Below are 11,212 nucleotides of genomic sequence, written 5' to 3'. Positions count from 1 at the left end.
ATTTCTATCAAACGTTCAACTCTGGAATTGGAAGACATTTTAAATATCCAAAATAAACAAAATAGGCCTCACAAACAGAATGATTTGTCTGACCCTGTGGACGACGTCGACCTCTTCACTGACCTTTGCCACTTCTCAGATGTTCTTTAGGCTCCACCGTTTTCACTGTTTAGGACTCTTTCAGCTGCAGGCTCTCTTTGGAGAATTAATCCACTTGTTTCTCCATTTCTATCACTTTCTTATTAAAGTCTTTGAGATCCTCCCACTGGAGCTGAACCGACTTAGCAATAACCGCTAACATAGCACTGTGCTGCTTCATTTGTAAGCCAATTTCCTCCATGCGGTCATCTACTTTCTTCTGCCCCAAGGACCTTACAGCCTCAACATCACCTCAGTGTTCATTTCTTCCTGAGACCTTTGCTTCTTTATTCAATCGGGATTCTGGCTTCTCTCCCGTTTGCTAGCCGCAGCTGCCTCCACAGACACAGTGAAGTCGCTCTCGGAGCTTTTAGACTGCAGGTGGGGTAAACTTCTGACCAGTGAAACTCAAATCTCCCATGATGCTCCTCTGCAGCATGGCGGTCCAGCTGTGGTGCCTGTCGTTCCGGCAGCCGTACGCCGGTTTGGTTCTGGACGGGGTGAAGACTGTGGAGAGCCGCTGGCGCCCCCTGCTGGCGCTGCTGGAGAACCGCACCCTGGCGGTCCACATCGCCTGGCAAGACTGGGAGGGGGAGGAGTGGAGGGCGGCGCTGGGCGGAGCTTGGGGGCTGAGCGCCGCCGGGGTCCAGGAGCTGCTGGAGTCCGGGGAACGCTTCGGCCGCGGCGTGGTGGCAGGTAGGCAGAGACGGCATAGTTACTTTAAAAAGTAGCTGTAATTGGATTACTGATTACTTGATTTGGAGAGTAACTAAGTTAGATTACAAGTTACTTTTTGTTACTTTACAACCAATCAATGCAGAAATTACACTGAGTTTCACCAAATCAACATTTATTTCATAAACATCAACAATGTGTCTCCACTTATGAGGTTGAACTGAAGAATAGATTGTTTAATGATTACAACAGCCCAAAAAAAACTTTTAATAATTTTAGCGTGTTTTTCTTTGTTCCACCGTCTGTAAAACTCTAGATAGGATTTTAGAGCCCCCTTCCAGCCCCCTCTGTGTTACGGCCCTGCAGCTCCTCCAATCAGATGGCTGCACAGATTAGTGACACTTATCTTAACTAACGAATGACGTTCAGCTGTGAACTCGTTCGTTCGTGGCTGTTTTCATGTTTATTGATCTGTTCATGTTCGTCTCGATATTTAAAGATTTCTGGAGCGCGAAGCTCGACGTCGTTCACAGGTCATATAAATATTTCTATTTCTATTGCCTGGACATTAACAAAGACACATCGGGATGGATCATCTGGGAAATGATGTCAGTCAAATTCTGGGGTTTATTGTGTCTCTGCTTATTTCTAAATGAGCAGCTTCACGTTCAAAAACAAGCCCAGGAAACCGAACGCAACTCATTAAATTTGCAAACAAATTTAGAAAAAAAAAAAAAAGCCCAAAGTCGCCTATAATAATGAGACTTGATGACAGAAACCCAAAGTAATTCCTGTTTTCCCAGGATAAGATGTGCATCTCCTCCACGGTTCAGCTGCTGTATAGAAACGGTGGCGAGACGCACAGAGATTAAATTACTAAAGAAAATAGATTACATGCTACTGAAAAAACTGGCTGGATTAGAGTAACGGGTTACTGACATCACTGCAGGTAGGTGACCCTGAATGCACCACCAGTCAGCACATGGTGGCAAGTGGTGACCTGCGACTGCTGGACTTTCCACGCTGCCCTGAACGCATCAGCAGTCCTGGCGGATCACCCACCTGCGGACCCTGGGTGGTGGTGCATTTGAGGCAGCGTGTAAAGCCCGGTCATGAACACATCTCCGTCTGTTCCTGCCAGGCCTGGTGGATGTGGGCAGGACCTGGCAGTGCCCCACCTCCCTGCCAGAGGCGGAGCTAGCAGAGTTGCAGCGTTCGGCCGTTCTGATTGGTCTAGAGGAGAAGCACCTGACCTGGCTGTCCAATCCCCGCTGGCTGAAGGGGCCCCTGAAGGCCCCGGGAGGTCGCGACCTCTGGACCGTGGAGATTCCCGCTGAGCTGATGCCATGAGAACACTGTTAGTAATGAGGAAGTAGCATTAGGGTCACCATTAGTCTCCATGGCAACAGAATTCTGCTGAGACCCGCTTCCTGTGTAAGCTCCTCCCCCTGACCAGTCGGACCGGAACCAGACAGAGGGGTTCTGGTCTGGTCCAACATCAGCCTCCATCATTGTTTGTAAATATTGTGTTGATTTTTGTAAATAAATTTCTACTGGTTTAAAATATTTCTGCTCATTTCTAGTTTTTTAAACAAGTGGGGAAGGGGCTGAGGTCACTCTGGGTCGGGCTCCGCCCCCTACAGCCCAGAAATGAAACTGACCCGATTCTGCTGTGGAACGAACTTTATTCACCCAAAACAAACCGGCACCAGAACTGAACACAAAGAAATCCCTCGCAAAGGTGAGGGACTAGCCCCGCCCCTTAGCCCCGCCTCCCACTGTGATTAGCCGCTATTCAGAACAACCCGGTTCCGATTCCTCCATCTTCTGAACAGGAAGTGACTGTGGCAGACATGTTGGAGAAAACCATCCTAGTGCATCTCAGTCATGTGACTTTAGTTGGAACTCAAATCCTGAACCTGAACCTGCTAGCGACACCCATTGAAAATAAAGGGAGCCATTAGCCACAAGCTAACGTTCACATGGAGGGGGACATGTAGTGTGTGGGGGTGTGATGAAGGTGGGGGGCGGTGATGTAGCCGACCACATGAGGACTGGGGACGGGGCAGTAGACACGGGGGGCGTGGCCTGAGGTCGACAGCGCCCCCCAGTGGGCAGGAGGAGGAACGCAAGGATGGTAGGAGGAGTGGGGCAGGTGGGGGGGGTGAGGAAGAGGAGGCTGAGGCGCTGCTGGCAGGTAGCCAGCAGGGGGCGGAGCTTCAAATGGCAGGTGCAGCAGAGTGGCGGCAGGAAGGGCGGTCTGATCCGGGTACAGCAGTCCTGAGGGGGTGGAGCCTGGAGACGCCGGGGTCATGATGGAGGCGGGTCCTTCCACTGAGGGGGCAGGGCCTGAGAAGTAGGAGGAGCATCAGAGGTTCAGACTTTCTATCGAGTTCCTACCGTCAGAAGGTGGTGCCGGTACCGACCGCTGGGCTGGGCCTCCGTCTGGCTGTCCGATGCCCTGGAGGATTCTGGGTAGGAGGAGGGTGGCTGCTGGGCCCGGCCACAGCCACCCTCAGGGAAGGGAGGGGGGGCCGCTGGGGGCAGAAGCACAGGAAGGAGTCATCACATCCCAGTTCAGACTGGTTTCACTGGTTTTAAACAGACTCCGGTGTCAGAGGGTTGAGCTCCGGCCCAAACGACCCGGTTCTACAGAGAATGTTCCGTCAATCAACTCTGGACCCGACTCACCGTGGGGGGGGGGCTCCTGGCCCAGGTAGTGGGGGGAGGTGGGGGGAGGGTAGGCCTGCTGCTGCCAGCAGCTCTGGTGGAACCACTGGGGGGTCAGGGGGCAGAGGGTTAACGTGGCAACAACCATGTTACCCCCAGTTACCCCCAGTTACCCACCTGCACTCCCAGGTTGTAGTAGTACTGGACGACCCTGCAGTCTGAACACAAACATCATCAGATCTAGAGCCGACCCTTGGGGCCAGATTGAACCATGTGACCTCTGACCTCTGGGCAAGTCGCTGCCGTTTGGGTCGTAGGAGTAAGGGGGCGGAGCCAGCACGGTGCACAGAGGCTCGCCCGACTCGCTGACCAACCAGGGAGTGGCAGCGGATATCGTCATGGAAACTGAGGAGAGAAAACCAATCAGATCTCCCGGCTGACCGGCGGCCCCGCCCACTGACAGCAGGCGTACCTGGGCGAGTCTGAGCGTGTGCGGCCGGCGGCAGGTGAGTGGCGGCCGGGACCCGGGACGGCGAGGGAGGCGAGGAAGAGGAGGAGGAGGGGGAGGAGCAGATGACCGGCAGCGGCTTCACCACCTGGAACAAACACACCTGAGGCAGTTCACCTGACAGGTGGGGCCGTCCCACCTGCCCCCTCTAGAGGTGAACGTCAGGGAGTTCAGGTTACGAGCGCTGGACAGAACGAGGCATCCAGAAAAGATATTTTTGCTCCAAACTCATCGCTGGAGACATCGGAGCAAAACTCGATATAATCACAAGTTCAAACAAAACGTATTTCAATTCTTTGAAAACTGATTTTTTTGCAACAGATGGCTGACTAAAAAAAATAAATTAATACGATAAAATAGTCAATTTAACAGTCTGTTTGACTAGCTTCATATTTTATGTTCTGTTATGACTGAAAGTTTGCTGTAAAGTGGAGCTTTTATGTGTTGAAAAATATCAATGACAATATAAATTTTAGTTAAGAAAAGCCTGATGCTACATTTGAAAAATAAAAAACTAAAGTAACTTTTTAAGAGAAACTATGGATGTTGTGACTTTATGAACCAAAACTGTTACAATAATTCATCAGTTTTCTCCTCTAGCCTGAGAAAAAAACATGTTTAAAAATCATGATGACGATAAGAACCAAGCAGCTTTCTATTCCACCCCCACAAAAAGATATTCATTTCATAATTATATATGAAGTTTTCCCTGCAACGACTTTCTACAGAAGAAATTAAAAATAAATATCAGTTCCTGCGTTTTGTGATGAGATTTTCAGACAATAAACATTTTTTAAATTGACTTCATTAAAGTTTTTAGAAAGATTTTCAAAAGTGGATATTACACCAGAAATCTATTCTATATTTAAGTTTTAATATAATAAAATTTGGTCTTCTAACAGGGATGAAGAGTTAAATTATGATACATTTAATCCTCTGGTTAGTTAAAAATCACCTCCATTTTTAAAGTGAAATCATTTTATTTTACAGAGTGCTTAAACGTTGCAACATCACAAAAGCCCAATATTTAAACCAACATGTTAATATCTTAAGATCTGAAATTTGTTTTGCATTTGCAACGTTTTCTTTTATTTTCCTCAGTTTGTGACCATTATTTTTATTTCTGCTCAGTTTATCAACCCCTAACCCAAAAGGGGCGGGGCTAAAGCAGGAAGTGGGTACGCACTACGACCCTTATGTAGGAACCCTGCTACATGAATGAAGTGACCTCACGTCTGAAGCTGCATCACTCCCACTTCAGTCCATCTGTCTAGTCAAAATCCAGTTCCGTTGGTGTGAACGCTAATTGACCTCTGACCTCTGGTCCTGCAAACCTCAGTCTGGGTTTGGTTTGAATGTGAACTACAAGCAGACCAGAGAGAGCATTCTGGGTAAATCCCACCAAAGTTAACGTGTTAGCCTAGCGCTAGCAGGAGAAATGGCTCCTGGTCTTTAGCCAAAGAGGAAAGAGAAATCCTCCAACAGCTAAAGTCTGACGCCTCCATCTCGTTTCCATTTGGTGAAGAAGGAAGTTGCCTCAGTGTCTTCAGAGGTTTTTGTGTCGATTCTTGGTGCAGCGCCCCCACAGGCCAGGAGGGGAACAGGCTCCTCAGAGAGTTTGGGGGCAGAAGCAGGTGTGCTTACCTGTGGAGTGTAGCTGTAGGTTATGTCTGATCTGCTTGGAGAGTTGGTCGGACCCCTTTCCTGTTCGTCCTTTCATAATAAGACAAAAATCAAATATATTTATTTATGAAGCATGTTTCCAACATGCAGCAGCAGCAAAAAAGCTTTGCAAGGAAAAACAACCAAAAAGTTCAAAGACAAGGTCAAAGAATCAAAGATCAGACAGAAAAAACAACCTGAATGGCTGGGAACCTGACAGCCAACCACAAAGGTCAAAGGTCATAAAAATGAAACGTCTGGGTTTCATTGGAGAACTTATGGCCATAATGGAGGAAACTGAGGTGTTTGTGGGCGTGTCTGTAGTGATTCATGCTGAATGATGATGAAGGGCTAGTGTTAGCCCCGCCCATCTAACTGGAAGAAACAGGAAGTAGGCAGGGCAGCTGCAGTTTGATTGGACCAATCAGGAGAGAGGAGCTGGAGCCAATCAGGGAAACAGGGCAAGGTGTAAACGTCGTTACCTGACTGGCAGCGGGCTCATTGGCTGTGTAGACGCCTGGCATCTGGTAGCTCTGATCTACAACACAACACGATGTCACTTCCTGTCCCAGCAGGAAACATGGCAGCAACGTGCCGATCCTCACCCTGGGCGCCGAACACATACTCCTCCGCGTACTCGGCTGAAACCGATCACATGGCCGTCACACGGCACGCTCACCCAGGCTTTTATTCTGAAAGGTCGGCCACTCACCCTGGTCCTCCACGGTGCTGACGTCCGCCTGGTCATCCTCTGAGGAGCAGGCAGGCGTGGCGCCGGGCGGGGAGGTTGGTGGGCGGCCCACCGCGGTCCGCTGCACCCGGTAGGAGGAGCCTGAGGGAGGTGAGGGGCCCCCTATGGGGGGACCCACAGCAGGGCCCTGTGTGGGAGCACCATCAGCAGGATTAACCAATCAGGAGCCAGTAATGGACTCAACAGCAGCGCTAATGGCCGCAGCTAGCTCTAGTAGCAAATAAGGTTGGGTTGGTAAAAGTTGTTCTAAAGCACTTTTGGAAATATCCAAGTATTCTACAGTACAAATATTTCCTGATACTCCAATGTACGATATCAGTATGTTGCCCCTCTGCCTCGTTGCCCCGACGATGCCAACATGCAGCAGTTCTGCTATCGACACCTGGAAAAACCTCAGCCTGAAGGAAATTAAATGACAAACTCTCATCATTTAAACCCCACCCACGACCGATGGGACCCCCGATGGGACCCCTCCTGTCCACGATGTTCAGTACTGCGGTTGTGATCTGGAAGCAACCCGGTTCTGGTTCTGGTTGCTCACCTGCAGGGGGGGGAAGACGGCATCGCCGGCGTCCTCCAGCTGGTAGAAGGTCATGGGCGGGTCGAGGTCGGCTGCTTCCTCCACCGCCTCAGCGGGAAACCCAAACTGACATTCCTTACTGACGGCCAGCAAGTGGCGCCGACTGCGGCTGGCAACACAAAGACATGAAGGAGAAGGTTCAGAAAGACCTGTTCTGGTTCTGGTCGTGTGGACTCACCGGGACCGGAAGGCGTAATTCTCGTAGTCCTGGTAATATCTTCTGCCTGGGTGGTAATAGGTCAGATGTGGACCAATCAGCTGACGGTTCAGGAACCGAGTAGGACTTCAGGGTAGAACCAGAACCCCGAGGTCAGGTCGGGTTGGAGAGAAGAGCAGAAACCAGCCAATCAGAGACATGAAGCAGCTGGGGGTGGGGTGTAACAGATGGCGGACATGTTGGACGGCGTTCTACCTTGACATGGCGTAGCGTGGGGCTCTTGCTGCAGGGGTGTGGTGGTGTGGGGGGGCATAAGGGTCGTAGGTCAGGGCCCCTGGTGACGGAGGGAGGGGTGGGCGAGGATGACCTGTGGGTTGGAAGCGGGGAGGGAGGGATGAGGGGGCGGGGCCTCCATAGGAAATGGGCGGTGGCATCAGTAGCTCCGTCCCCTTTGCCCCGCTGCTACCGCGGGACTTCCTGAAGTAACGATGGCGGTGATGACGCTGACCTCGAGACTCTGGGTCTGCTGAGAGAACAGAGGGGTCACGGAGGGGTCACTGTGTAACCCAACAGAACCAGAACCCAAACAGAACCAGAACCTCACCTGGATCTCCTTTCCTGGCTGGCGCCGCCACGTTCCAGGCAGGCACTGGGTTGACTGGTTTCAGATCCGTCAGCGGAACCAGGTGTCTGCGTCACATCAGCAGGAACTTCAATCTGCTGCCAACAGCCAGATCCAGAACCAGGTTCTAACAGGGTTCTGGTTCAGACCCAGTTCTGAAAGGCTTACTTCTCTCCCAGCTCCTCAATGAACACGGTGACGGCCGTCGAGTGGGTTCCCACTTCCTGGATGAAGGCATTGTAGAATTTCCCTTTGGGCTCCAGACGAACCTGAAATCAGGAAACTGAGGCTGATCCTAGTTCTGGAGCCTCCAGAACCGGTCCAGGTTCCCAGTCCGGCCCTCGACCAGCTGCAGAAGGTCTGGAGAACAGCCAATCAGAAAGTGAGTCGTTACCTGGCACTTGTCTCCCAGGAAGTACTGTCGACCCGCGAACACCATGTAGTCCGTCTTCTGCATCTCTGTCACAGCAAAGTAATCAGATTACTACAAACAACCTGACTTCATCCAGGTGTCTCACCTGTGATCAGCTGACCGGTTCACCTGGGACCAACAGTTCAACACAGCACAGTAGGGCCGGACGATGTATTGCCAGTTTTTCATTTTACGATGGTTAAAATGGCTCTATCGCAAAAATCAAGTATAAATTGTTGTTCAAATAATAAGCTTCAGTTATCAAAATCACTGAGTATGGTTTATCCGACACCCTACGAATGCATCACTAGTCCCTCACCCCTCCCAACCGGAACATTTTCTGCCAATCACGCTGCGGAAACTGAAGAGGAGTCAGATGAACTAGTCTAGTTAAACAGCGCTGGATTAATAATCTGGCAGTAGTTTGGACTTTATATTTAGGATGTCGAACAAAATGCAGTAACCCATCCCCAACCTCTCAACCAATCAGAGCTCTACTGATCTGATTGGTTGATTTCTCTGTTGGTCTGATCAACAGGTTGGCCTGGTGACTTCCTGCGTTACCTTTGCAGGTGTCCTGCCACACGTCAAACTCCAGGTTCCTGTAGACGTCGCCGTCCAGAGACTTCAGGACTTTGTAGGGCAAACAGAGTCTGGAGGTGGGCGGAGCCTCAGCAGACGGCTAAACGACAGCAGACACGACATCACCACAGGTATAGCAAGGCTGCTATTTCATCGTCTGACCTTCCCGATGCGTCCGAGTGAGCCGGACACTCCGCTTCGGTCAGACTGCCAGGAAAAAAAAATCTGACAGTCAGCAGGGGGCGCCACGATGCAGGCTTAGGGGGCTTCTCCAGATCCGGTCCTCCAGAACCGGTCCGATGGAATCGCCTCCTTGGTGCGTTCCCGGTTCACCAGACACCGGGCCGGACCTGCGGATCCGGTTCTGGAGATTCTGTACCAGACCTGCAGAAGCTGCCATCTTTATTTCTTCCTGCATTTAAACGGTGACATCATCACTTCTCGACCATCTTCTTCAGACTTCAGTGCCTTGTTTGTTGTCATGGAAACGGGGCTAGCTACATGTGGGCGGAGCCTAAGGCTGGCAGCCTCACCTTGGTCTCCTCTGCTGCTCCGCCCGCCTCCGCCTCGTCCCTGCAGGTGAAACCAACGCTGACATCATGTGACCGCAGACATCCAATCAGGAAGTTGGAAGGTTGGCTCACCTGTGCACCCGGTCCTCAGGTGCGTCGTAGCCCACGTCAACGTCGCTGCACACAGACAGGCTATTTCTATAGCGACGACCTCCAGCCCTGAAGGCCTCCATGGCCTGCCAGAGCTCCCCTCCCTCCACGCCGAACACCTGAGTGTAGAGCAGCTCGTAGAGCAGAGCTGCACACAGAGACACACCTGAGCAGGTAGACACACCCACACTCCCTCCCCGCCTGAGGCCACGCCCACTCACACTGGCACAGCGCTGCCGAGGCTGGGTAGCTCCGCCCATAGATGATGTCATAGTGACCATTGATGGAGCAGCACAAGGTTACCTAGGCAAGAAGAGGTCGAGGTCACCAGCAGCCAATCAGAAGCCAATCTGAACACCTGACCTCAGTGACACCACCTTGTCCTCAAAGTCGTTCTCTGAGATGATGGTGGCCGGTTTCCCGGGGTAACGGTAGATCAGGAAACACCGCCTGCAGGTGGACTGGAAGTTACCTGCAGCCAGGTGACTATGTGACCTGCAGCAGTCATGTGACCTCACCTGTAGAGCTGAGACAGAGCCTTGATCTCCACCTGACCCACCGTCTCCTGAAAACACAAACACAAACACACACACACACACACACACACACACTGAGCTGGTGGGATCCAGGTGAGCTCAGGTGAGACAGAAGCTCACAGGGACTCGCCTTCGGATCCTCCAGACGCTCCAGGTACTTCTCAAAGGAACCCTCCACAAACTGCAGGGACAACAGACAGGTGACCCGTCAGAGGGCGGGGCTCAGCAGACAGGTGAGCACCTGGCAGGGGGCGGTGCTTCAGTTCTGTCAGAACCATTGATCCCAGCACTCTTTCAGCCCAAACAATCAGAACATGTCCAGGTCAAAGGTCACCAAGGTTCTTCATCTCCAAAAGCAGAACACACCGACCCAGTTCTGGATAGCACAGCTCCCCCCGGAGCTATGCTATCCAGCTCTGAGGCAAACCCCAGTGGGGGCTTAGGTTCGGTTCGGCCCAACTCACCGGCTCAAAGTTGCACCTGTTGGCCCGCATGAAGCTCGCGCAGTCTAGTCGGATCTTCTGATGGTAGTTCTGGGAGAAGTAGAGCTGCGGGACAGAACCGAACCGAATGGGTCAAATCGGAACAGTCACAGAAACAATGGTCCTGTTCCAAACCTATCATCTCCATTCGGTGACCTCTGACCCCCCGCACCGACTCACCTGCTCGGAAACGGCCCGGAACAGGCTGGACGCATCCCGCGCGACCATCTTCCGGTACAGACCCAGACTGGACAGGTACTCGTCCATGTTCACGAAGTACTTCTTCAGGCCTTTCTGCATCCCGCCGAACCGAACCGCGCTCCACGTGCACGGAACAGTTCCTGACCTCAGTGACTTCCGCTAAAGCGGCCGCGCGCGCCTCCAGGTGACTTCAATCAGGTCTAATGAACGCCAGACCGCGCGTTGTCTGCGAGGCATTCACGGACGAAGAGAGGATCGGAAAGAACCGTTCACTGGCTTGGAACCGCAGCACTGAATGAACCGGATCATTATGACGTCAGAGGAATCAACCATTGTTGCATAGAAAGTTACAAAATTCACAATATGTTCAGATTAATGGCGTTAATTCTGATTTACTGAAGCTTTCGGCTGCAGGTGAGCACCGAGCAGGGGGTGGGGCTTAGTCGGAGTCGATGTCGGACCTTCCGGTTTTATTCCCGCCTGTCGGTGCTCGGCTCTGGTTCTGTTTTTGGGTTCTAACCACAAACCAGAATAGGGCTGCCACCCGTCCCGTAAAATACGGAACCGTCCCGTA

At 51.8% G+C, this 11,212-nt stretch overlaps 2 protein-coding genes across 4 annotated transcripts in view; one reads left to right on the top strand and one right to left on the bottom strand.

Annotated features, from left to right (window-relative positions):
• LOC106961205 (protein CXorf40A) overlaps window positions 1-2,379 on the top strand; it is an 8,711-nt gene extending 6,332 nt beyond the window's left edge. The window contains exons 3-4 of the mRNA XM_015054766.1: window positions 575-834; window positions 1,955-2,379. Of these exons, the coding sequence (XP_014910252.1) occupies window positions 575-834; window positions 1,955-2,163 (469 nt within the window). The 3' untranslated portion in view covers window positions 2,164-2,379. The remainder of the gene's footprint in view (window positions 1-574; window positions 835-1,954) is intronic.
• A 102-nt stretch (window positions 2,380-2,481) lies between these two features.
• On the bottom strand, window positions 2,482-11,206 carry alg13 (ALG13 UDP-N-acetylglucosaminyltransferase subunit). 3 transcript variants are annotated; one of them, XM_015054763.1, is made up of 24 exons: window positions 10,618-11,206; window positions 10,420-10,503; window positions 10,086-10,136; window positions 9,938-9,984; window positions 9,797-9,869; window positions 9,641-9,722; window positions 9,402-9,567; window positions 9,291-9,330; window positions 8,740-8,857; window positions 8,158-8,222; window positions 7,932-8,032; window positions 7,746-7,831; window positions 7,397-7,667; window positions 7,163-7,267; window positions 6,946-7,093; window positions 6,366-6,531; window positions 6,259-6,294; window positions 6,136-6,191; window positions 5,636-5,704; window positions 3,956-4,079; window positions 3,769-3,888; window positions 3,661-3,701; window positions 3,240-3,589; window positions 2,482-3,162 (listed from the first exon to the last, which is right to left on the bottom strand). In XM_015054763.1, the coding sequence occupies exons 1-23, from the start codon at window positions 10,735-10,737 to the stop codon at window positions 3,428-3,430; spliced, it is 2,331 nt and encodes a 776-aa protein (XP_014910249.1). In that variant the 5' UTR covers window positions 10,738-11,206; the 3' UTR covers window positions 2,482-3,162; window positions 3,240-3,427. The 3 variants fall into 3 exon arrangements, with proteins under 3 accessions (XP_014910249.1, XP_014910251.1, XP_014910250.1); XM_015054765.1 differs by having other exon boundaries at window positions 6,946-7,087; XM_015054764.1 differs by having other exon boundaries at window positions 7,397-7,664.
• Window positions 11,207-11,212: the final 6 nt, after the last annotated feature.

This window comes from Poecilia latipinna, unplaced genomic scaffold (genome assembly GCF_001443285.1).
Source record: "Poecilia latipinna isolate Pla-1442-1.1 unplaced genomic scaffold, P_latipinna-1.0 Scaffold1276, whole genome shotgun sequence".
NCBI lineage: Eukaryota > Metazoa > Chordata > Actinopteri > Cyprinodontiformes > Poeciliidae > Poecilia > Poecilia latipinna.
This window is presented reverse-complemented; position numbering and strand designations above follow the sequence as displayed.